Source organism: Phacochoerus africanus, chromosome 8 (genome assembly GCF_016906955.1).
Source record: "Phacochoerus africanus isolate WHEZ1 chromosome 8, ROS_Pafr_v1, whole genome shotgun sequence".
NCBI lineage: Eukaryota > Metazoa > Chordata > Mammalia > Artiodactyla > Suidae > Phacochoerus > Phacochoerus africanus.
This window is the reverse complement of record NC_062551.1, coordinates 66,676,017-66,700,533: the sequence shown is the minus strand read 5'-3', so window position 1 is coordinate 66,700,533 and position 24,517 is coordinate 66,676,017. Positions and strand designations below refer to the sequence as shown.

Below are 24,517 nucleotides of genomic sequence, written 5' to 3'. Positions count from 1 at the left end.
GTCTTTTTGGGGAAAGCATCCCCTTCCCTCAGTGGGACCCCTCAGGCCTGGGGCATCCAGCCTCTGCCAGGTGACAGGTGAGGCGCTGAGCCTCTCAGGCCACCCTGCTCCTGGGCACCTGTGCCTGTGGGTCTGTGCCTGGCCCCGTGAGCCCTGTTTTCTCATCCATGACGTGGAATGGGGTCGTGCCCGCCTCCCAGGGCTACTCGGGGCACACAGGTGACTGGCACTGGGCAGTGGGGGGGAGGCCATGGTCCCTCAGCCAGCGTGAAAGCCAGGACCACACCCAGCTGTCCTCTGTCCTCCATGCTCGGCCGGCCTGGCCCGGGCTGTCAGGCTCCCCTGTCCCCCGTCCTCCTCCTGGCGGGGCAGGTCAAGGCCCTCCTTCCTCTTTGGCTCCCTATTTCCTCCCCCCTCCCCCCATCTCCCCGAGTCCACCGGTCTTACCTCTTTCCTTTGGTCTTTCAGACAAACTGGAAGCCCAGCTGGGCTACATGGATGAGAAGGAGCCAGGGGTGCAGAAGCCGAAGAAGCCCCCGGAAATCCAGGTACGGAAGGTGCAGGTGTCTGGGCCCCTGCGGGTGTGGGGTGCGAGGTTGGGTCTGGGGACCCTCTCAGACCTCGCCCAGGCGGCTGTGAGCCAGGGACCCTGGCACCGTGTCTGAGCCCCTGGGTCTGGGGAGCGGGCTGGAGCCAGCAGCGGCGGGAGCCGGGAGAGTGGGTTCCGAGCCCGATGCCCGTTTCCCGCCTCCGCTCCTGTTGGGGCCCCAGGCCCCGCAGCTCCCGAGTCTGTCCTCCCTAGGCCCTGGATGGCGTGGAGGGCGAGGACAAACACGAGAGCTCTGACGGCAAGGAGAGGGCCCGCGAGGAGCGCCTGGAGGAGGCCGAGAAGGCCCAGCCCTCCCCGGAGCAGCTGCCGAAAGGTGTGGGCTTCCATCCATCGTGCTGTCTCCTGGCTCGGTTGCCCTGGGTCCGAGGAGAAGGGCATCAGGCTGTGCTCTGCTGTCTCCTGGCTCGGTTGCCCTGGGTCCGAGGAGAAGGGCATCAGGCTGTGCTCTGCTGTCTCCTGGCTGTGGGCGGGCTGTCCTGGGTGAGGGAGAGCCAGGGCTCTGTTCTCTGCACATGGGCTTTCGCTGCTTACTGTACAGTTTGGGGGTTATTTACTGGGCTGTCTCTTTTTTTTTTTTTTTGGTTGTGCCCATGGCATGTAGAAGTTCTGGGGCCAGGAATTGAACCTATGTCATGGCAATAACAATGCCGGATCCTTAACCTGCTGAGCCCCTAGGGAATCTTTTTATTTGCGATTTCTCAATCCGATGCATCGTGGTCCGAATACCTGAATCTGTAGGATATTGTTTCTCTATGATATTGGCGAAACCTGCTTTCTGGTTTCATGTGGTCGGATTTTGTAAATGCTCGTGCATCCTTGAAAAGAATGTCTGTTCTTTCATTGCTGGGCGTAAGGTTCTAAATATATATGTTAGATCATTAAGTTGTTCAAAGTTTTTTTTTTGTCTTTTCTAGGGCTGCACCTGTGGCATATGGAGATTCCCAGGCTAGGGGTCTAATCGGAGCTGTAGCCACTGGCCTACGCCAGAGCCACAGCAATGTGGGATCTGAGCCGTGTCTACAACCTACACCACAGCTCATGGCAACGCCGGATTGTTAACCCACTGAACAAGGCCAGGGATCGAACCCGCAACCTCATGGTTCCTAGTCTGATTTGTTAACCACTGAGCCACGACGGGAACTCCTGTTGTTCAGGTTTTTGATATCCTTAGTCATCTTTGATTTGCTTTTAATCAGTCAAATCTGAGAGACTTGCATTAACAACTCTCACTGTCTTTGAGGATTAGTCTCTGTCTTTGTGGGGCAAGATTTTGCCTCATAGAGTTTATTATTATTATTATTATTTTTTGGTCTTTTTAGGGCCACACCTGTGGCATACGAAGTTCCCAGGCCAGGGGTTGAGTTGGAGCTGTAGCCGCCGGCAGACACCACAGCCACATCAACGTGGGATCTGAGCTGCATCTGAGACCTACACCACAACTCATGGCACTTAATCCACTGAGCGAAATCAGGGATCGAACCTGCGTCCTTACGAATGCTAGCTGGGTTCGTTACCGCTGAGCCACAACAGGAGCTCCACTCATAGAGTTTAGGGCGAGGCTATTAGGTACATATCAGTTCAGGTGTTTTATAGTTTTCTGCTGAAGCTTCTCTAATTATTATCTGACGACCTTCTTAGCCCTCCCCATACTTTTTGTTTTAAGGTTTATTTAGGCTGATTTGGATTGAGCTTGCTTTTATTTTAGTGTATACGTGGTATCTTTCTTCTATCCCTTTACTCAAAAATGTAAATAGAAAACTTTATTGTGTTGAAATTCATGTTCCATACAGTACACACCTTCAGAGGGTACCATTCATTAGTTTTTGGTATGTTCGCAGGGCTCTACAACCATCAGCACAGTTCCTTTTAGGATATTCTCATCATTCCAAAAAGAAACGCTATACCCGATAGCCATCTTCTCCTCCCCTCAGCCCCTGGCAGTCACTAAGCCACTTTCTGTCTCTGTGGATTTGCCTGCTCTGAACACTTCATATCAATGGAATCATAAACTATTTGCCCTTTTATGTGTGACTCTCAGTGAGCATGTTTTCAGGCTTCATCTGTGTTGGACCCATGTATTGGAACTTTATTCCTTCTTTAAAAAAATTTTTTTTAAACTAAAGCGTAGTTGTTTTACAGTGGTGTGCCATTTTTTAAAAATTTTATCCATTTATTTTTTAAGGTGATTTTTATTTTTTTCCATGATCGCTGGTTTACAGTGTTCTGTCAGCTTTCTACGGTACAGCAAGGTGACCCAGTCACACATACACATGTATATTCTTTTTTCTCACATGATCATGCTCTGTCCTAAGTGACTAGATATAGTTCCCAGCGCTGCACAGCAGGATCTCAGTGCTCATCCATTCCAAAGGCAATAGTTTGCATCTCTTAACCCCAAATTCCCAGTCTATCCCACTCCCTCCCCCTTGGCAACCACAAGTCTATTCTCCAAGTCCATGATTTTCTTTTCTGTGGAAAGGTTCCTTTGTGCCGTATATTAGATTCCAGATATAAGTGATATCATATGGTATTTGTCTTTCTCTTTCTGACTTACTGCACTTAGTAGGAGAGTCTCCAGTTCCATCCATGTTGCTGCAAATGGCAGTATTTTGCTCTTTTTTGTGGCTGAGTAGTATTCCATTGTGTATATATACCACATCTTAATCCATTCATTGGTCGATGGACATTTAGGTTGTTTCCGTGTCTTGGCTATTGTGAATAGTGCTGCAGTGAACATGTGGGTGCATGTATCTTTTTCAAGGAACGTTTTGTCTGGATAGATGCCCAAGAGTGGGGTTGTTGGGTCATGTGGTAGGTCTTAGATTTCTAAGATACCTCCATACTGTTCTCCATAGTGGTTGTACCCATTTACATTCCCACCAACAGTGAAGGAGGGTTCCCTTTCCTCCACACCTCCTCTAGCATTTGTTATTTGCGGACTTATTAGTGATGGCCATTATGACTGGTGTGAGGTGGTACCTCATAGTAATTTTGATTTGCATTTCTCTAATAATCAGTGATGTTGAGCATTTTTCATGTGCTTGTTGGCCATCCATATATCCTCTTTGTAGAAATGTCTGTCAGGTTTTTTGCCCATTTTTCAATTGGGTTGTTGGTTTTTTTTGCTGTTGAGTTGTATAAGTTGTTTGTATATTTTAGAGATTAAACCCTTGTCAGTTGCATCATTTGAAACTATTTTCTCCCATTCTGTAAGTTGTCTTTTTTTTATGGTTTCCTTTGCTGTGCAAAAGCTTGTCAGTTTGATTAGGTCCCGGTGGTTTATTTTTGCTTTTGTTTCTGTTGCTCTGGGAGACGGACCTGAGAAAACATTTATGAGGTTGACGTCCGAATGTCTGCCTATGTTCTCTTCCAGGAGTTTGATGGTGTCTTGTCTTACGTTTAAGTGTTTAAGCCATTTTGAGTTTATTTTCATGCACGGTGTAAGGGTGTGTTCCAATTTCATTGATTTACATGCAACCGTCCAGTTTTCCTGGCACCAATTGCTGAAAAGACTGTCTTTTTCCCATTTTATATGCTTGCCTCCTTGGTCAAAGATTAATTGGCCGTAGGTGTCTGGGTTTATTTCTGGGTTCTCTATTCTGTTCCATTGGTCTGTATGTCTCTTTCGGTACCAGTACCACACTGTCTTGATGACTTTAGCTTTGTGATATTGTCTGAAGTCTGGGAGAGTGATGCCTCCTGCTTGGTTTTTGTTTCTCAGGATTGCTTTGGTAATTCTGGGTCTTCTGTGGTTCCATATAAATTTTTGGATTGTTTGTTCTAGTTCTGTGAAAAATGTCATGGGTAATTTGATGTTGTGTCAATTTCTGCTGTACAGCCAAGTGACCCAGTCATACATATATATACATTTTTGTTTGTTTTTTAGGGCTGCACCTGTGGCATATGGAAGTTCCCAGGCTAGGGGTCAAATTGGAGCTGCAGCTGCTAGCCACAGGCACAGGCACAGGCACAGCAATGCCAGATTCAAGCTGCATATGAGACCTATACCATAGCTCAGATCCTTAACTCACTGAGCGAGACCAGGGATCAAACCTGAATCCTCATGGATACTAGCTGGATTTGTAACCCGCTGAGCCACAAGGGGAACTCCTACATTCTTTTTTTTTTTTGTCCTTTTTTTGCTATTTCTTTGGGCCGCTCCTGCGGCATATGGAGGTTCCCAGGCTAGGGGTCGAATCGGAGCTGTAGCCACCGGCCTACACCAGGGCCACAGCAATGTGGGATCCGAGCCGCGTCTGTGACCTACACCACAGCTCACGGCAACGCCAGATCGTTAACCCACTTAGCAAGGGCAGGGACCGAACCCGCAACCTCATGGTTCCTAGTCGGATTCGTTAACCACTGCACCATGACGGGAACTCCTCTTTTTTTTTTTTTAAATTTCTTTTCCATCATGTTCTATCCCAGGAGATTGGATATAGTTTCCTCTGCTACACAGCAGGACCTCATTACTTACTTATCCACTCTAAATGTCGTAGTTTGCATCTATTTACCTCCAACTCCCAGTCCACCCCACTCCCTCTCCCTCCCCCGTGGCAACCACAAGTATGTTCTCCATGTCTGTGAGTCTGTTTCTGTTTTGTAAATGGGCTCAGTTGTGCCATATTTTAAATTCCACATATAAGTGATATCATATGATATTTATCTTTCTCTTTCTGACTTACTTCACTTAGTATGAGAATCTCTAGTTGCATCCAGATCTTCATTCCTTTGTGCTGATAACATTTTCTTCTGTGGATAGGCCACGTTTTATGTATGCATTCGTCGGTTGATGGACTTTTGGGTTATTTCTGCTTTTTGGCTATGACAGATAATGCTGCTGTGAACATTTGTGTGTAGGTCTTAATGTGGACATAGGTTTCAGTTCTCTTGGGTTATATACTTTGGGGCAGAATTGTTGGATTGTATGGTAAGTCTACAGCTAACATTTGGAGGAACCGCCAGATTTTTTTCTACAGTGGCTGAACATCTTTACGGTCCCACCAGCAGTGTGTAGGGTTCCAATTTCTCCACATCCTTGCCAGCACTTATTATTATCTGCCTTTTTGATTATAGTCCTTCTAGTGGGTAAAAAGTCCTGTTTCAAGTGGTTCTGACTTGTATTTCCCTTATGCATAAAGATGTTGAATATCTTTCCAGGTGTTATTGGCCATTTGTATATCTTTATTGGAGAGTTGTCTTTCCAGATCCTTTGTCCATTTTTTTTTGTCTTTTTTTTTTCCTTTTCTAGGGCTGCTCCCGCAGCATATGGATGTTCCCAGGCTAGGGGTCTAATCGGAGCTGTAGCCACCAGCCTATAGCCCAGCCACAGCAACATAGGATCTGAGCTGCGTCTGCGACCTATACCACAGCTCACGGCAACGCCGGGTCCTTAACCCACTGAACAAGGCCAGGGATTGAACCTGCAACCTCATGGTTCCTAGCCAGGTTCGTTAACCACTGCACCATGATGGGAACTCCCCTTTTGTCCATTTTTTTTTGTCTTTTTTTCCTTTTCTAGGGCTGCTCCCTTGGCATATGGAGGTGCCCAGGCTAGGGGTCTAATCCAAGCTGTAGCTGCTGGCCTATACCACAGCCACAGAGATGCAGGATCTGAGCCGCATCTGCAGCCTACACCACAGCTCACGGCAACGCCGGGTCCTCAACCCACTGAGCAAGGCCAGAGATTGACCCTGCAACCTCATGGTTCCTAGTCGGATTCGTTAACCACTGTGCCATGACGGGAACTCCCTTTTGTCCATTTTTAATTGGGTTATTTGGCTTCTTATTATTGAGTTATAAGAGTTCTTTGTAATACATGTTCCATATCAGATAATGTGATTTGCAAGTATTTTCTTCCATTCCTTAACTTTTAATATATCTATATAATTAAGTTTTAGGTATAGCTTTTGTAAACAATATGTGGTGATATTTGTTGTTTTAATGCTAATCATGGAATCTCTGCCTTTTAGCTGGCAGGTTTAATCTCTTTACATTTATTGTAATAGCTAGGTATTTGGATGAATTTCTCCTCTTGTTTTATGCTTTGTGTTAACCTTGCCTTTTCTTCTTTTTTCTTTGGACATCTCTTGGATCGATGCAACTTTCTTTCTATTTCCCTTTTCTTCCCTCCACTCCTTTGGAAAGTTTACAGTCGATTCTATTCTGTACTCTTACATTTTTAACATGCTGCCTCTTGAATACTATGACTGTAGGCAACTTTAGCTCTGACCCACTTCTTTTCTGTCTTTGATGTGCTCTTGCTTATTTCTGAATCTAGTCCCTATTTAGACCTTCCCACATTCTTAGCAGTTTTGTATTTTCTTGTTTGTTCTTGTTGCTTTGTTCAGTGTCCTTCCTCCCAAAGTATGCCCTGAAGTGGTGCTTTTGGCATATTTCTGTGGATGGCAAATTCTCTCATTGTGTGTGGTTTCCCCTTACATCTTCCTGCATTTTCCTTGAATAATAGTAAGCAAAACTTGGGGTGGGGTAAGGATTTTCCCTCAGTCCTTTGAAGATGCTATTCCTTTTGTATTCTGACTTCCATTGTGCTGAGGAAGCTACTCCCAGGGTAATTGTTGCTTCTTTGTAGGAAACCAGCCTTTTAAATCTTTCCTACTGTGGAAAGACCACTGAAGATATTCTGTTTGTCTTTGGTCCTGAGTAGTTTTACAACCGTGAAATTTTTATTTATCCTGCTTGCAACCAGCTGTGATGCTGAAGGCTGAGTGTTGTGTCTTTTATTGATTATGGGCAAATTCTCAGTCATTCTCTCTTTGAATGTTGTCTTTCCTCCCATTATGTTTATTTTCTCCTGGCATCCCGCTTACTTGTCGATTCATTCATTCACCCGCTAAATATGTACTGAAGGCCTGTGTGTTAGGGGCTGTCCTAGGCCCTGGGGACATGACGAGGGAACCCGAGCCAAAACCTTCACTTGGGATGTGAAGGGACAGATTCCCTCCTGGGGACCTGAATGATTAGCAGTAGCCACCCGTCGATCTTGTTCAATACCAGACTCTAACTATGATGAAGAATGAAAAGCAGGTACAAGGTTCCTGAAAGATGGGGGCGGATGTATCTTTCACATCTTTTACTTTTTTGTTTCCTCGTTTTCTGCAGAGCTTTTTTTTTTTTTTCCTCACTTTTTATTGCCACACTTGTGGCATGTGAAGTTCCCAGGCTAGGGGTCATATCGGAGCTGTACCTGCCAGCCTAAGCCACAGCCACAGCACTGCCAGACCCAAGCTGCATCTGTGACCTACACTGCGGCTTGTGGGAAGTCCAGATCCTTAACCCACTGAGCGAAGTCAGGGATGGAACCTGCATCCTCACGGACACTATGTAGGGTTCTTAACCCACTGAACCACAGTGGGAACTCCTCTGCAGGGATTTTTGAGTCATCCTCAGCTGTAGCTTCAGTTTCTACTTTTTTTTTTTTTTTTTTTTGCTTTTTCGGGCTGCACACGTGACATGTAGAAGCTCGCAGGCTAAGGGTTGAATTGCAACTACAGCTGCCAGCCTATGCCACAGCTGCTGCAATGCAGGATCCAAGCCGTGTCTGTGACCTATATTCCAGTTCACAGTAATGCTGGATCCTTAACCCACTGAGCGAGGCCAGGGATTGAACCCTCATCCTCATGGATACTAGTCGGGTTTGTTACCGCGGTGCCACAACGGGACCTGCTCTGCTTACTTTACACAGCTGTTTTTAACCTATCCGTCTGTATTATTTTTGCTGGTTGTGAAACAAATTTCGCATCAAGCAGTCTGATGCAACACCCATGTATTAGCTCCCAGTGCTGTGGCTCAGAAATCCGGTCTGGCCTGGTGGGGTTTTCTGCCAAGGCACTTGCAGGACTGCAGTCAGGGCACTGGCCGGGCCGAATTCTGGTCTGGAGGTGTAGGGGGAGAATTCTGCTCCCCAGCTCATTCTTCTCATTGGCCAACATCAGCTCCTTGGGGTTGGAGGACTGGGGCCCTCTTTCCTTGGGGACCCTCAGCGGGGGGCCATTCTTAGCACCTGGAACCTGCCCACGTTTTTTTGTCTGGGGGCGCATTCTATCTTGACGCCAGCAGTGCTGCCCCAGTCCCCGCCATGCTCCAAATTTCGGAGCTTCTCTTCTGTGACCATTCAGAGAAAACTCTTTTTAAAGGGCCAGTGTGATGAGGTCAGGCCCATCTGCATGGTCTCCATCTTTTAAGGCCACCTGTGCCTCATCACATGACAAAAATCCATCACTTTCATGGTTCTGAAGACTATGTCCCTGGCTAGTACTTGAGGGCCAGGTGGCCTTGGCGGGGATCTTAAAAATTTGCTACAAAGTATTTAAAAGGTTAGTGATTATTTGTTTTTATTTCTAGAGGTTGTATCCGGCTTTTTCTACTTTCCTTTTTTTTTTGGACTTGTCTTTTCCTATAGATTTTCTTCCTTCTTTTTTCTCGGGTGGGTCCATCTTCATCAGGGGTTGTTTGGATGGTGGGAACCCCTGTCACCTGGGTAGCAGGAATATCCCCACTCTGGACTTAGTGGTCTCACTAATGGTCTGGCTGCTCTGGGACCCGTCTTTATGGCACAATTCTGATTCCACGTGGAGTTCCCTAGTGGCTTAGTGGGTTAAGGATTTGGCGTTGTCGCTGCTGTGGCTCCAGTGGCAGTTGTGGCTCGGGTTTGATCCTTGGCCCAGGAACTTTTGCGTGCTGCGGGCATGGCCAACAAACAAACACACACACACAAAAGTACATAGCCTGTACCCGCTCTGTTCGGTTTGGACTCTCACTGGGGACCTTCTGCCCCTTGATGCCATGTGGGAGCCAAGCTTCCTCTGCTTGGCTGTGAGCTGGTGGATGGAACTTTCTTTCACAGAGAGCACAGCTGTTGGAAGGTGCTGGTTTATGGTTTCATTTCAGTTCTCTGCCTCTTTGGGGCTCGCGGCCTGTCAGGGTGTTGGGACCCAGCCGGCACCCTGGGCCCCTTCCTGCTGTCCACTTAGCCCCTGCCCAGGCCCCCAGCATACGCTTCTCAGGCTTTTAGTTTCTTTTCATTTATGGCATCTGATAATTTCCTTTTCTTTTTCTGAGCTCACCCATGTGTTTGTTTTTTTGTCCTGCACCCGTATCATATGGAAATTCCTGGGCCAGGGAGCAAATCCAAGTCACAGTTGCAACCTGTGCCACAGCTGTGGCAATGCCAGATCCTTAACCCCCTTCGCGAGGCCAGGGATTGAACCCGTGTCGTGGTACTGCAGAGACACCGCCGGTCTTGTTGCGCCACCGTGGAAACTCCACTTGTGTGTTTTTTTTTTAATGTGCTAGGTTTTGCATGATGTTTCTGGGTGTTTGTAAGGGGTTTTCTGCTAACGAAGCCCTGACATGTTGCCTGAACTTTGAGCCCTCTGCTTACCGCTGCCATCGGAGGCTCTGGGGACTGTGCCGTGAGGCGTTTAGGAGGAGGGTGCAGCTGGGGCGGGGGGAGAGGTCTCGCCCCCCCCACCCCTGCCTCCCCAGAAGACCCTCCTGATGGCACCTGTTGGACTGCTGAGTAAGGCGATGGAGAGGGTTCCACGCGTGGCTGCAACACAGTTGGAAAGCCACCAGCCTGGAAAGTCCCCTCTGCCCTTCCCGACCCCTCCTCACTCTGCACGCCCTCTGTCCTGCAGAAGAAGTGCTTCCTGAGAAGGAGAAGATCCTGGACAAGCTGGAGCTAAGCCTACTTCACAGCAGAGGCGATGGCAGTGATTTCAGGCCAGGTCTGGGGCTCTCGTGTGTGCACTGTTCTGTGTCCCTTGGTCCCACACCAGGCAGCACTGCTGTCCTTGACCATGAGCAGCATTTTCACTGAGCCCCCCCCCAGGTGGTCCTGACTTGGTGGGGGAGGGGCACTCGGGCCTGGAGCAGCGCCCCCTGCCCCCAGGATGGAGAGGGGGGCTGCTGGCTTGTCCGTTTAAAATTCCTTGGGGCATCTAACCCCTGCGGGTGCAGGTGTTTCCCGCTAGCCTTTGGGTCCCCAGTGCTTGGCAGAGCGGGCCCTGGGCAGCGCCTTTGGGGTGGAGGAGTGAAGGTGGGTCTGTCCCCCCACAGATGACACCAAGGCTGAGGAGAAGGAGCCCATTGAAACACAGCAGAATGGTGACAAAGAGGAAGATGAGGAGGGGAAGAAGGAGGACAGGAATGGGAAGTTCAAATTCATGTTCAACATTGCGGATGGGGGCTTCACAGGTATGGGGGGCGGGGCCGTGGGCAAAGAGCTGTTGGTGTCACCAGCTTCCTGACCCTGGGTCCCAGGAATCTGGGCAGGTGGTTATTTTATACTAACGTGTGAGGGGTTGACAAAAGTCCGTGGTCTGACCTTTCCTGGTAACCCTGGAGCACGGAACCGCTGGGGGCGGGGGATGGTGGGGGGGTGAGGGAGACGCTTTCCTAGGCCCGCCTCCGTGAGGGACGGGGGGGCACCTCATTCTGCTTCCCCTGGCTGGCTTCCCAGAGCTACACACGCTGTGGCAGAACGAGGAACGTGCCGCTGTGTCCTCGGGGAAAATCTATGACATCTGGCACCGGCGCCATGACTACTGGCTGCTGGCGGGCATCGTGACGTATCCTTGGCCAAGCTGGGCTGGGCAGCACTCTGGTCTGTTCCTCTGTGGACCTCAAGGAGGGATGTGGGGTGAGGGGTCAGGACCCTTCCGTGGCAATGATGGTGGCAAGGACCCTTCCCTGGTGTTGATGGTGACAAGGACCCTTCCCTGGTGACGATGCTGGTGACAGCGGCCACAACCATAGCAGTAGCTTGTGCCTTTATACTCAATACTCACTCCATCCTCACAGCAATTTTCCAGAAGAGTCACTCCAATGATCCCCAGTATACACAGGAGGGAATGGCTGCTCAGAGAGCCCAAGTGACTTGCCCAGGGACACACAGCCCATCCATCTGACCCCACAGCGAATGCTCTAGCTCCTACATGATACAGACGTCACCACCTCCAGGTAGTGACACCTGAGTGCTGCTCCGTGTAGGAGGGCTTTCCTTCCTTCCTTCCTTCCTCAGCTCCATCTCTACTGATCACCTCCCTCGCGCTGGGCGTGAAGGATGCAGCTACGGTCACAACAGCCCCGATCTCTGTCTGCCTGGAGCTCACATCCTCCTGGGGATACAGGTGGAAACACCATCCATTAGCAGAGTGTGGGGTTCCGTGGACATGATAAAGGGGGGAGGGGCAAAAGGAGCTTCGGGGGTAGGGGTGGCATTTAATGTGGAGGGGCAGAGAAGGTGGCATTTGAGCACAGCCCTCCCAGAGACGGGAGGGGGCTGCACGCTCCCTGGGGGAGCCTCCTGGCAGAGCGGCCTTCACGATGCTGTGAGTGGGGCTGGTCGTGACCAGGACTGTTGTGTGCAGATCAGGGGACGGCAGACCTTCCCCGGAAGGGGCCAGGCCGTGGGTAATTCAGGCTTCGCCGCAGACTCCTCCCCTCTGCCATCAGAGCAAAAGTAGCCACAACACACAAACCAGCAAGTGTGGCCGTGTTCCAGTAAAACTTTCTTTATAAAAACAGGCCACGGCCCGGGCATGGCCCGTAGGGTGCTGATCACAGTCATGAGGTCTGGATGCCTGGAGCCAGCCTGCGTGGGTTCAGGGCCTGAGCCTGGCCCTCCCTCCCTCTGGGACCTCGGGCAGGAGCGCTTCACCGTGTGCCTGTTCCCTCCTGTCCCCAGCTTCCGGGGGCGGCTGTCCACCCTTGGCACCGCTCGGCTTGCAGCTTCCTCAGCTCAGTCTCGCCTCTGCTGTGCCATGCCCTCTTCCCGGGTGTCTGTTTGTCTGTGTCCAGATTCCCTCTTAAGGACATCACTCACTGGATTGGCGTCCACTCTACCCCAGCGTGACCCTTGCTTAATTCAATTACATCTGCGACGACCCTGTTTCCAGATAAGGTCACAGCCACAGGGGCTTGGGGTTAGGACTCAGACGTTGTTACTGTCTGGACTTGGGGTGAAGGATTAATCCGATGAGGCCTCAGTGCCGGGCCTGCGTCCCCGAGGGTCCCGTCGGTGTCCACTGCCAGGTCCCCGCCATCCACAGGCTCATCTTGCAGCCAAGGTTAATGACGGTCCAGGGAGCACAAAGCCAGGGCACCAAACCCCGGGCTGGTCCCCTCCGCCTGCCCCGTGGCTGGGTTTGCCCTTAACGGTGCCCCACCAGGCACGGCTATGCCCGCTGGCAGGACATCCAGAACGACCCGAGGTACATGATCCTCAACGAGCCCTTCAAGTCTGAGATCCACAAGGGCAACTACCTGGAGATGAAGAACAAGTTCCTGGCCCGCAGGTTCAAGGTCAGTCCTTGGCTTCAAAGTTGGCCTTTGACCACCCAAGAGGCTGGGGCTGCAAGAGTGCAGGTCACACCAGGGCCTGGGGCAAAGGAGTGAGCGAGCAGCAGCCCCCTCCCCATATATCTGGATGTGGGCCAGGCCGTCCACCAGGAGTCATTGAGGGAGTTCCCCTTGTGGCTCAGCAGGTTAAGAACCCAATATGATATCTGTGAGGATGTGGGTTTGATCCCTGGCCTTGTTCAGTGGGTTAAGGATCCGGCGTTGCCACAAGCTGCGGTGTCAGTTAAAGATGTGGCTTGGCTGTGGGCAGAGGCCTGCAGCTGCAGCTCAGATTCAGCCACTAGCCTGGGAATGTCCATATGCCACAGGTGCTGCCCGAAAAGAAAAAGAAAAAGGGAGTCATTCAGTCAGTCTGCTAGCAGGTGCTGGGTACTTGCTCTGAGCCAGGCTCCACTGGGCGAGTGTCGCTGCCCTGGGCGACAGGTGCACAGAAGCCAGCTTCGGGGGGACTCTAGGGGTGTGGCCAAGAGGGTGGACTCTAGCTGGGTGGGGCTGTGTCCTCCTTCTCTCCTTCCTGCCAGAGCCCTGGCCTGGAGGATGGGTGCTGGTGGAGGGGGGCCAGGCCAGCGCTCAGTCCCCCCCCCCCTCGCCCCCAGCTGCTAGAGCAGGCGCTGGTCATTGAGGAGCAGCTCCGGAGGGCCGCGTACCTCAACATGACCCAGGACCCCAACCACCCGGCCATGGCCCTCAACGCCCGCCTGGCCGAGGTGGAGTGCCTTGCCGAGAGCCACCAGCACCTGTCCAAGGAGTCCCTGGCCGGGAACAAGCCTGCCAACGCCGTCCTGCACAAGGGTGAGCGAGCCGGCTCCCTGCAGGCCGGCCCACCCGCCTTCCTCCTGCCCAGTGGCTCCTTGGCTGTAGATGGGGACGTGGGGCTGGGGACAGGATGTCAGCCCAGAGGGTGGAGCCTCCAGGCAGACAGGACACTCTGTCGGCCGGTCCCTGCCCTTTCTTACTTGTAGGAAAAGCGCAGCCCTGGCTTCTCTGGCCCTTTTCTGAAGGTCAGCTCTGCGGGGGGGACAGGCGAGGGGCGGGGAGGTGACCCAGAACGCTGGTTGTAAAGCCCACTCATGGGGCCCTGACGGCACGCTTTAAACAGGTTCTCTCCAGCCTCTATAGTGTCTTTAAGTGGTGAGGTGTCTTAATCCCGTTTTAAAGATGCGGATGCTAGTGCTAAGGGAGGTGAAGTAATTGCCCAGGGCCTCCCGGGACTCAGACCTTTGACCCTCTCGCTCCAAGTCTTGAGTGGGTGAGGGGTGGGGGGCCAAGGCCAAGCTCACCGGAGGGGCCCTGTGCTCTCTGGTCCCCACTGTCTGGCAGAAGTTTCCTGAGGCAGCTCTGCCTGGGAGCGCAGACCCGGTCCCCAGCGGTGGGCCGGGCCGCAGGTCCCTCTGGGAGCTGGGAGGCTGGCCGGGGGCCGGGAGGGAGGCCCAGTGTGGGTGAGAGTTTCTGGCTCTCATCTCTGCAGCCCTCGGGCCTGGAGAAGCTGCCTGGAAACCGGGCTCTTGTCCAGTTGGCAGGTCTGCTTCACTGGCCGGGAGGCACCCTCTGGTGGTCACTGCCCGGGGCCTGCAGTAACACACCCTTGTAACTAAGCCCCAGCCTGGGCACCCGTGTCCCAGCTCCGCCCTCCCCCTCCCCCAGTCCTGAACCAGCTCCCCCCTCCTCTCCTCCCCCCCCCATCCTGAACCAGCTCCCTCCCCTCAGTCCTGAACCAGCTCCCCCTTCCCTCCCCCAGTCCTGAACCAGCTACCCCCTCCCTCTCCCCCAAGTCCTGAACCAGCTCCGCCCTCCCCTCCCCCAGTCCTGAACCAGTTCCCCCCCTCCCCCGAGTCCTGAGCCAGCTCCGCCCTCCCCTCCCCCCAGTCCTGAACCAGCTGGAGGAGCTGCTGAGCGACATGAAGGCGGATGTGACTCGCCTGCCCTCCATGCTGTCCCGCATCCCCCCAGTGGCCGCCCGCCTCCAGATGTCCGAGCGAAGCATTCTGAGCCGCCTGACCAACAGAGCCGGTGACCCCACCATCCAGCAGGTCAGGCTCGGCCCGCGCCCTGGGCCTCGGTCCCCTTCCCGCGTGTCCTGGGCGCCCTGGGTTGGGGCTGGGTTGGCGCGGGACCGGGACCTTTAAACCTGAGTCCTTGCCTCCAGGGCGCTTTCGGCTCCGCCCAGATGTACAACAACAACTTTGGGCCCAACTTCCGGGGCCCTGGACCGGGAGGGATTGTCAACTACAACCAGATGCCCCTGGGGCCCTATGTGACCGGTAGGTGCCCGTCAGCTTCCGGGCAGCATGTGCAGGGGCGCCCGCGGGGCCCCGGCCTGCCCCCTGCCGCCCCGGGCAAGCCGAGCTTCCCTCTCTCTGTGACAGATGTCTAGCCGTCCCCGAGACTTCCCTCTGGCGCAGCGCTCGTTTCCAGCCGAGGTAAGGCCGCCCGCGGGCGCCCCACTGGCCCTTGTCCCCTCCCGGGTGTGGTGAGTCAGGCGTGGCCCTGAGTCTTGGGCCTCCTCTGCTTCCTGGGGCCTGGAGGGCCTCGCCCCTCTGCCTTGGGGACTGCTTTGGGCCTCCTGTTTCTTTTCAGGCTTCCAGACCCTTCCCTGGAGGCCGGGGCGCCAACTTGGAGGGGCAGGTGCACGTGGGCGTGCGCCTGTGTGTGCACACAAGGCTTTGTGCATGCGTGTCTGTGGCAGGGACTCAGGGACCTCGCCCCCAGCCCGGAACCTTGTCCTCACTGTCCTACCTGCGCTTTCCTGCTGGGTGGTGGGTGGCCCCAGGAAATCGCCTCTCTGTCTCCCCACCCCTGCTCCCTGCTCGGGACCAAGGACCAGGAGGGTGGCTTGGGGTGTGGGAGGGGTGCGTGTTACTGGCTGGGAGAGGGGCTTATTCCCAAGAAGCCCCCAGTCTGCCCTGGCCTCCTCCCCCTGGCTGACAGCCCCACTGTGCCGTCTGTCCCCATCAGAACCGCTGCTTCAGCAGTGACCTGTGGGTTGGGTTCAGTTCCTGCCCCGGGAATGTCTGCATGCTGTGGGTGCGGCCACAGACAAAACCAAAACAAACCAAAAAAACCCAGCCACTGCTTCAGGTGGAGGTGTGGGTGGGACAGTCGCCAGGCTGGCCACCCCTTGGGGCCGCTGCTTTCTGCACTCTGGCTGTGGCCGAGGCTGCAAGGTCTGGGCAAGGGAGCCCCTCTGGTCGCAGGTGACTGGAACAGGTGGGGTCGGGTGCCGCTCCGTGAGGACCGGAACACCTCTCTATGTGACCCGTGACGGCTTCTTGCAGCCGCACCTGCCGGGGCCCCTGCCCGACCCCCACAGGAGAGAAAAGCTGCCGCCTTTCTAGAGCCAAGCCACCGAGGACAGAAAGGGAAACCGAGGGATGCCATCATGCGGGGACGAGGCCCAGCCTGGCTGGGCCCGACCCAGAAGTGCCACCCAATCCCAATCCAAGTGTTCCGCACGGCGTCACCCCACACCCCACCGGGACGCGGCCTCGGCCGCCTCTGCCAGGACGACCTTCTAGAGATTTCCTTCCTTTGTTCGTCTTCTGCACTTTCCTGTTGAAGACTTGCCTGGGTTTGTCTTGATAAAAGTTGCGTGGCATGTGGAGGAGTCTGACCAGCAGCACTTCCGCCCCCTCTGTCCATGGGCTCCAGACTGGACGGGAAGCTCCTGCCAGCCCCGCCACTGTCCACAGACTCGGCCCAGCTGGGGAGGACGCAGCGCCCGCCCTGGGCGCCCTCGGTGTGACTGCCGGGCTCCGACCCTGGGTCCCCAGTGCCAAGTGGGTCAGGACTGGGGAGGTGCTTGGCCTGAGGGCAGAGACCTGGCTAGTGCCCAGGTCAGGCCAGGCCTCTTGTTCTGCCCCTTTCCTGCAGGGCTGGAGATGGCCAGGTGTGCCCTGTCTCCATGGGGGTGTCAGCAGGTGTCTGTCCCTGGCCCAGCGTGTCTCACAGGCCAGACTGTTGTCCCCAGTGGAGGGACCTGCGTGACCGGTCACAGCATGTGCTCGGGGAGGGAGGGGAAGGGCCCGCGTGTGTCGGCCTAGGGGCCACCGGAACCTTTGTCCCAGGGCTTCTGCGGGAAGGGGCTGGCCCTCTGCCGGGTGTGGCCTGCCTCCCAGCAGGGAGGGTCACAGCCGCATGGACAGGGGCCAGGAGCGCCTGGTCCTACTCTGTGCCCTGGGAGGCTCATCACCCCCACCTCCAGTACATGTTCCCCGCACTGTCTCTTGGCTGCAGACCTGGAGGGAGCAGGCCACCCCCTGGAGCCTGGACTGATCCCTCCCTGTCCTGTCCCTGGAGGGGCCTCGATGCCAGCACTTGTGGCTGGGGGGCAGGGTCACTGCTGTCCTGGCTGTGTTCTCTGATGGTTTGGAGGAAGCTCTGCTTGGAGGCACGGGATCCACCTGAAGTCCCCTCCCGCCTTCCTGCCTTGTTTCCTGCTAGGAACACCCGCTGGAAACCTGCCCTCCACCCCCACCCACCCACCCCCCTGGGGCTGTCAGGGCCCTGGGCCCCCTGTGTCCGATGCTCCCTCTGTCTGGCCCAACCTCGGCCTGGAAGGGATTTCTGAGCCGTGAGCAGAGAGGGGCCTTCTTGGCTTGGATTCTGGGGACAGAATCCTGTCTGAGGGAGAGGAGGGCCAGGACAGGATTTGGGGGTGTCTTGCCGACACAGGGCGATTGGCCAGCCCTCCCGGAGCCCAGATGTCCTCATCTGTAAATGGCTCTCCTTGAACCCCTGGAGGGCTGGACCCCCAAGGCCGCCTGACCCTGGGCAGCGTGGAGGGCCGCCAGCACGCGGCACACAGGTGTCTAGGACACCCGTGTGGCAGCAGCTAACCTTGCCCTCTGGGCGGGGCAGGGTCATTCCTGTCCCCTGAGGTTCATCCAGGGCTGTGCGCGCACGTGTGGTCCTCTAGTCCCCGCCTCCTTGCAAAGGCTCCTGGCTGAGGCCACGGGCAGGGTGACCACCACGACCCCCCACCCAGGGCCCTGGGACTCTCCCCTCCTAGACAGGGGGCCAGCCCTGAGGCTGGCCTTGTGGGGACACAGCGGACGGTTCCTGAGCCTCCGGTCGGAAGGCGTCATGATGCAGGACAGGAGTCTGCGTCTCACTGCCCCTTTCTGAGGGCGGCAGTTCCCCCCACCCACCCTCGCTCCCTAGGAAGCTTCCCTCTGTCCCTCTGCCTGCCCCTTCCCAGGCCTCGCCAGGCCGCTCTCTGCCCTTCTTCTCCACCAGCCGGAGCTGGGCACCCACTCACGGCTGGCCGGGCCCCTGGCACTGCCTGGTCCAGGAAGGGCTCAGCTTCCCACGGCCAGCACCTGGGAGGCTGGGGAGCGGGTTTCTGGTTGACTGGATGGAGAGGGAAAAGGATCCTGAGAATGTGTTCTTGGTTTAGCACGTCTCTCTTGCCGGAAGTTGTGGTGGTGGTGGAGGGGGGAGCGGGGCATCCACTGTCTTTGGCATCTTCAAGCTGCGTTGGGTTTTTGCTGCTGGCAGAACGAGGGTCGTCCTGTGGCAACAGAATCCCAAAGTGCCAGCCCGTATTTTTATTTCCCGCCACCTTATTGTTTAGACCAGTGCCGCGTAGGCTTTCTGTTGAACCACTTTTGGGCCGCAGTCTCGGAAACCACCGCCTGCTGCTGGCTCCCAGGGGACCAGGGGAGTTTGGGGGGTGGGACTATGTCTGGGGGCGTCCCTCACACACGCCTGCCTGCCACTGAAGTCCTGAGACCCCTGGGAGGAGACCTGTCCTGCAGGCCGCCTGCAGAAGCCCCTTTGCTTTCTGCAAGTGTGGTCCTGCCCTGCTGGTGCCCACGGCTGGTGCAGGCGCCCGCCCTCCTGCTTGTGGGGGGTCCCTTCCCAGGCTCCCCTGGGGACTCCCGGCCCAGGTCTGGGGCCAGCCGGGTCTTGCTCCAGGGACACCTGTAGCCCTTGCTCCTGGGTGTCGGGTCCCAGGGAAGTTGGGCCGGGGGGTCGTGTGGTGGGTGGGCTCGGGGACCTGTGAGTGTTCCCAGAGCGGGGTGGCAGGAAGGAGTTTGGGTGGGAGGTGGGGCCTGGGGTCTTGGCCTGGCACCCCTCCCCCCACCTGCCACTGCCCTATGCTGACCACTGTGTCCGTGGGGGAAGCTGGCTCCCGCCCCATTTTATATTTCTGGAAGTTTACAGGTCGTGGTGCATCAGCCCAAAGTCATTGGCTTGTGTTTTGGGATTTTTTTCTTAGTTTTCAGATTTTTTTTAAACAAAGTATTTTTTTAGATGCGATAACCCAGAAAGGGCCCGTTGGGTGTGTGTGTGTCCTGAACCCCTGAAACTGAGATGGGAGCCCGAGTCTCCTGTGGCTGCTCTGTGCTTGGGGTGCGGGGAGGGTCCCGCCCTCCTGCATCGAGCACGGGAGGATGGGGGGGGGCAGACCCCCACCCAGGCTGGTGTCTGGCCCAGCTGAGAGCCCCTCGCTGGGGACAGCCCCAGGCTTGGTGAGTTGGGAGGGTCCCAGCCGGGGAGCTGGAGCTGGAAGCTGAGGCCCCGTGAGAGGTGACCTGTCCGGCCCCCTGGGAGGATGTGGGAGGCTCAACAGACGGTAACCGACACCATCCCTTTTACTTTGTATTCTGTGTGTGTGTCTTGGTTTTCTGTGTTTTAATAAATCCTTTGGGAAAGGATTGAATCAGGGGGTGTTTTCCCAACCTTTCGCTCATCAGGGATGGGGGTGGGGGCTGGGGGCTGGGGAGGGATCTGGGGGGATGGGGAGTCAACTGAGGTCACCTCTCACCTGAGCAGATGTGGCCCCAGGAGGTGGAGCGTCTCACTGGGAAGTGGGGGTCAGCCCCCCAAAGGGTGTGGAAGGGTGGTGCCTGCCCCTCCCACCTGCACCCTGAAACAGACACCATTGCTCAGAGGAGCACCCAGCTCCCAGGGATAGTGTGCAGGGCTCGCTGGACCCTGAGTTCCATCCCCAGAGGGTGCAGCAGCTTCCCAGCAACCTGTGGTGACATCAGAGAATGTGTGTGTTGGTGGTGGGCACCTCCATCCTCAAATCATTTGGAAGAGATGGGGGGGGGGTCTGGTGCCTGGGCTTTGCCTTTCCCAAGGGCCCATTTCTCCCAGCAACTCTTGACCCCAGGCTCAGGATTTGGGGGCCCCAGTGTGCTGGGCTCTGCAAGTGGCTGCTTCCTCCCCATCCCCCCACTGCCCTTAGCCCGGCCTGGACGCCAAATGCCCGGCAAAGGAGGGGCGGAAAGGAGCGGACCCCGACGGGCTAGGCTTTATTTTGTCATTCCATAAATACGGTGCTGTGTGTCTGCTGAGCGGCATCTGAAGCGCAAGGCGGAGGGCACCTGCCTATGGGGGGATGCGGTAGCTGAGAGACCGGGGTTGTTAAAAAAAAGGGGAGAGAAAAATAACACGTTATTTACACGGGAGAGGAGAGAAGACGGAGCCAGCCCCGCTGTTGTCCTTGGCCCTCAACTATGCCACTGATTTGGGATGAGGAACCGTGGAGGCTCCTGGGTCTTGAGCAAGGAAGACTGGTCCCCCCCAGATCAGGCCCACTTTCTGTGTGACACTCCCAGCCGGACCCCTGCAGTAGACTCCTTTAAGGGGAGGGTGAGAAGCCAAGGGCAGGCAGCTAGGGCTCCAGGGGGCTTCGAACCCAGGCTGCCCCTCCAGGGCCTGCCTCTGTCCAGCTCCAGGCTCTGACTACCCTGGCCCCCCCTCCCCCGCCCCCCCTAAGTTGGGGGTCCCTCCCCCAGGAAGTGGGGCACCATCTCTTCACACCCACTTACAGGGTGCGGGTGGGGGGATGCAGAACGAGGCTGTGGAGGGTGCCCCAGGCCCAGGAAGCCACTCCAGTCTTGGTGCTGGGCATTTCGGCCTTGGCCGAGCTTAACCCTGACAGCCCTCATCTCCCTCCGTTTGGGAATTACAGACAATAGGGGCTCGGCCTTCTCCTGTGTGGCTCATGGTGGTGCCTGGGGAGTGGGGGTGGCGGCAGCCCTGGCCCCTCTTCCAGCGGTGGGCAGGCAGGGTCGCTGCAGTGTGGACGGGGCCCAGCCACTCGCTCTGGGACTGCCCGGCCCAGAGCACGTGGGCCCCGCCTGGGTGGGCCTGGGGTGAAAGCTGCCCCCCTGCAGCGTCCTGTCCTGGGAGCCAGACCCTTATCCCGTGATGGTGGGAAGTGGCTGGGGACTCCCCCAGGATAGGCTTGCCCCTCCCCCACACCCAAGGGGGATGCTTGCAGGGGTCTGGTCCACAAGGAGGGAGAAGGTTCTAGACTCCAGGTCAGCACAAAGGTCAGGAAGCCGCTTCCCCGGACCTTGTAGCTTTCTTAAAACCGGTTCACAGCCAGGATGGATGGCAGGCCCTCTGAGAATGGCACGGAGAAGCCTCTCTGAAGGGCAAAGCAGGACAGGCAGTGACCACCCAGGGGTGGGGTGGGGGTGTGTCCGGAGGAGGGGACACACAAGCCCCCTACACTGTGGGCTGGGGCACCTGTTCCCCCGCAGCCAGCAAAGGATGGGGTGCTGCTCAGGGCCACGGGGGCCGGGTCTCCTGGCTGCAGGCCACCCCCTCTCCTGCCCCATCACAGCCACTCGGGGCTGGGCTGCAAAGGGGCTGACAGTTCTGAGGATGCTGCCTTCTCTCCTGGTCCCCAGGCTGTTCTAGGCTGGAGGGGCATATGGAAAAGAACGACCAACCCCAGCCACCCTTGCATCTTCACGGGGCGCCTAGGGTGTTCTGGGGGCAGCACTGCTGCCCATCTGCCCGCTAACAAGCTCTGAGCACCCCAGACACAGCACCTCATCCCACCTGCTCTGAGGTCTCTAGGGGACACCACTCCAGGGAGAGGCGCCCCAGGGGTCTTTTCCTAGATTTTGGGGGCTGCTGCTGCCGGGTGTTCACGTCCCCAGCTCCTGGGCACACAGCACAGAAAACCCCAGGGACCCTCCTCACTGAAAGGGTCTAGGCCTGTTCTCTCTGGAGACCCCAAGCCCACCACCCGGGGCAGAGCAGAGGCTGACCACCTGCTGTGAAATCAGCAGCTACGGTCCAGCTGAGCACGCAGGACCCTGGGGCCTCCTGGGGCAAGGACTGAGCACCTGGCGGGGAGGGCAGGCGGGGCCTTTGGGGACCTGGGACCTTATCCCCAGGTGCTTCCCTAGCGCTCCAGGCTGCTCCCGCATCAGGCTCATCAAGTGTGTGCGAGGAGGAAGCCAGCAGGGCGATGACCTTGAAATCAGACCTCCAGATCTTCGGGGGGGTCCCAAACTGTGGAGTGAATCCCCCTGGATCCCTGCCCCTGCCAGCAAGGGTCGGGGTCGGGGGGGGGGTCAAGGGACAGTTCGGAAGGCCCCTTGAGACCTGCTGGGGCAGGTGTTGGAGGAGGAGGGGGGCAGGATTGGAGGTCAGTCCCCACACAAAGGACCCGGAGCCCTTGGCCAGAGCAGGGCCGAGGGGCCATGGGAGGAGCCAGATCTGCTTCCCCTCCCCCACACCAGGTGGGGTTCTGGGCAGAGGAGTGGCCAGCTCTGCCTGTCCCCTGGGGCCCCAGCTGGCCTCGGCCTGGCCTGAACTTGAGTCTCCGAGACGGGCGGCCCGTGGCCCGGAGAAAATGTGGCGGTTTCTCGGTGGAGGGTGAGCAGAGGCGGCGGGCTTGGGTGGGACCGTTCGAACGCCTTCAAGTCAATGCTGACTCCCCAGCACGATTGGACGTGGGTCCTGCAAAGCAGCGGGTGGCATGTGGCAGCGACTTCTGAGATTTTTTTTCCTATTGTTTTGGTGCGTTGTTTTGTTTTTGCTGCAAACCAGACTCTTGACTTGGCTTCAAGACAGCTTAAGCGAGCGAACAGAGACTAGGAGGGGAACGAAACTGTCCAGGCGAATGGCCAGGGTGGTGGTGGTGGGGCTTCTTAGGATCTGTAGTCCTTTTTGCTGTAGGGTTTATTGCCCAAAATACTATCGATCTCGTGGATAGTGGAAGACGACAGTTTTGGAAGAACCTGTGTGTGAAGACGGGAGCTAGTCAGCATCCGCCCTGAGTCAGGCCCGGCCTGCGGACGAGGCGGGGGTGTCACAGAACAGCACCCTATGGGGCCTTCCAGGGACAGATTCCCCCCACCTCCATGTCCTCCGCCCGCCTCTGTCTGTAGAAATATTTTAGCCAAAGAATATAACCTTAATTGGAGAAGTGAGAAAATGCAAAAACAAGGAAAGTAGTCTAACAGGACAAAATCACAATAGTTTAGCCATCAAGCAAAGTCAGGGACGGAGTTCCCATCGTGGCTCAGTGGTTAACGAATCCGACTAGGAACCATGAGGTGGCTGGTTCGATCCCTGGCCTTGCTCAGTGGGTTAAGGATCCGGCGTTGCCGTGAGCTGTGGTGTAGGTCACAGACGCGGCTTGGAGCTGGTGTAGGCCAGCCGGCTACAGCTCCTATTAGACCCCTAGCCTGGGAACCTCCCTATGCCGCGGGTGTGGCCCTAAAAAGGCAAAGGACAAAAAAAAAAAAAGTTTCTGAGCCACATCCTTGGAGCTGTTGTGCAGAGACTGAGACCCCCATCAGGTGGAAGAAGTTAAGGAGGGGATGGTCCGACTGCAGCCGGGACATAAGCTGCTCTGTGTCGCACAATTCCGAGCACTGGACTCAAGGAAACGGGAGTCATGCGACCCTGGAGTCCAGGATTCACTGTACTTCAAACAGCCAAGGTGAGGCTGATCAGGTCACCGTGTGACCAGCTTCAGGAGGACTGTCCTAACTAACCACGTGCTATTCTGCACCCAGACCTCCCTCCACCCCAAAGCGCTCCTGAAATTCCCCCTTAAAAACTCCTGCCCCTGGAGTTCCTGCTGTGGCACAGTGGGTTAAGAACCCGACTGCAGCAGCTCAGGTCGCTGCAGAGGTGTGGGTTCCATCCCTGGCCTGGTACAGTGGGTTAAAAGATCCAGCGTTGCCACAGCCATGGCTCGGATTCAACCCCTAGGCCAGAAACTTCTATATGCTGCGGGTGTGGCCATAAAACCCCCCAAACAAAAAAACCCTGAAAATTCCTGCCCCCGAAGTGATGACGGGGTTGGTTTTTGGAGAGAGGTCACCTCTCCGAGGCCCATCTTGCCCCCACTTCATGTGGCTCCAGTGAGGAATAGAAGGGGCCACGCTGCTTTCGTTTTCCAGAAGGCCTGGCCAGAGGAAGCCTGTGCAAAACCTCCCCTAGCTCACAGCTCACTCAGCCACCACCGAAGTCCTTAGTGGGCGAGCCGTGCCCCCCAGACCTGCCCACAGGCCGAGCACATCTCCTGCCACACCTCGTTCCAGGCCCTCTGGGCTCTGGCCCACTTTGTGCTATTGCATCAGCCTGGAACATTCTTCCCGGAGTATCTCATCCTTTAAGCCCTCCCACCTGTCACTTTCTCAGCCAGCCTACGCTGCAGCACCCTTCAACCTGGGTCCGCTGGCTCCCCCCTCCCCACCCCCGCTGGACACCACTGGCCTTGCTCTGGGTTTCTTTCCCAACGTGCTGACCACGCTC

General features: G+C 56.0%; 2 protein-coding genes across 8 annotated transcripts in view; one reads left to right on the top strand and one right to left on the bottom strand.

Annotated features, from left to right (window-relative positions):
• CHD5 (chromodomain helicase DNA binding protein 5) overlaps positions 1 to 24,517 on the top strand; it is a 79,156-nt gene that overhangs the window by 49,659 nt on the left and 4,980 nt on the right. Inside the window, exons 32-42 of one of the 3 annotated variants that reach the window (XM_047791237.1) lie at positions 469 to 548; positions 803 to 923; positions 10,270 to 10,359; positions 10,691 to 10,828; positions 11,094 to 11,202; positions 12,805 to 12,937; positions 13,591 to 13,786; positions 14,861 to 15,024; positions 15,141 to 15,255; positions 15,361 to 15,414; positions 16,270 to 19,658. In XM_047791237.1, coding sequence (XP_047647193.1) covers positions 469 to 548; positions 803 to 923; positions 10,270 to 10,359; positions 10,691 to 10,828; positions 11,094 to 11,202; positions 12,805 to 12,937; positions 13,591 to 13,786; positions 14,861 to 15,024; positions 15,141 to 15,255; positions 15,361 to 15,368 — 1,154 coding nt within the window. In that variant the 3' untranslated portion in view covers positions 15,369 to 15,414; positions 16,270 to 19,658. Of the gene's footprint in view, positions 1 to 468; positions 549 to 802; positions 924 to 10,269; positions 10,360 to 10,690; positions 10,829 to 11,093; positions 11,203 to 12,804; positions 12,938 to 13,590; positions 13,787 to 14,860; positions 15,025 to 15,140; positions 15,256 to 15,360; positions 15,415 to 16,269; positions 19,659 to 24,517 lie in introns of those variants that run through there. The other 2 variants (XM_047791238.1, XM_047791236.1) reach the window with 2 other exon arrangements.
• The window catches only part of KCNAB2 (potassium voltage-gated channel subfamily A regulatory beta subunit 2), an 89,100-nt gene continuing 84,814 nt past the window's right edge, over positions 20,232 to 24,517 (bottom strand). For all 5 annotated transcript variants that reach the window (XM_047791241.1, XM_047791242.1, XM_047791243.1 and 2 more), the window contains one exon: positions 20,232 to 22,989. In XM_047791241.1, coding sequence (XP_047647197.1) covers positions 22,900 to 22,989 — 90 coding nt within the window. In that variant the 3' untranslated portion in view covers positions 20,232 to 22,899. The remainder of the gene's footprint in view (positions 22,990 to 24,517) is intronic.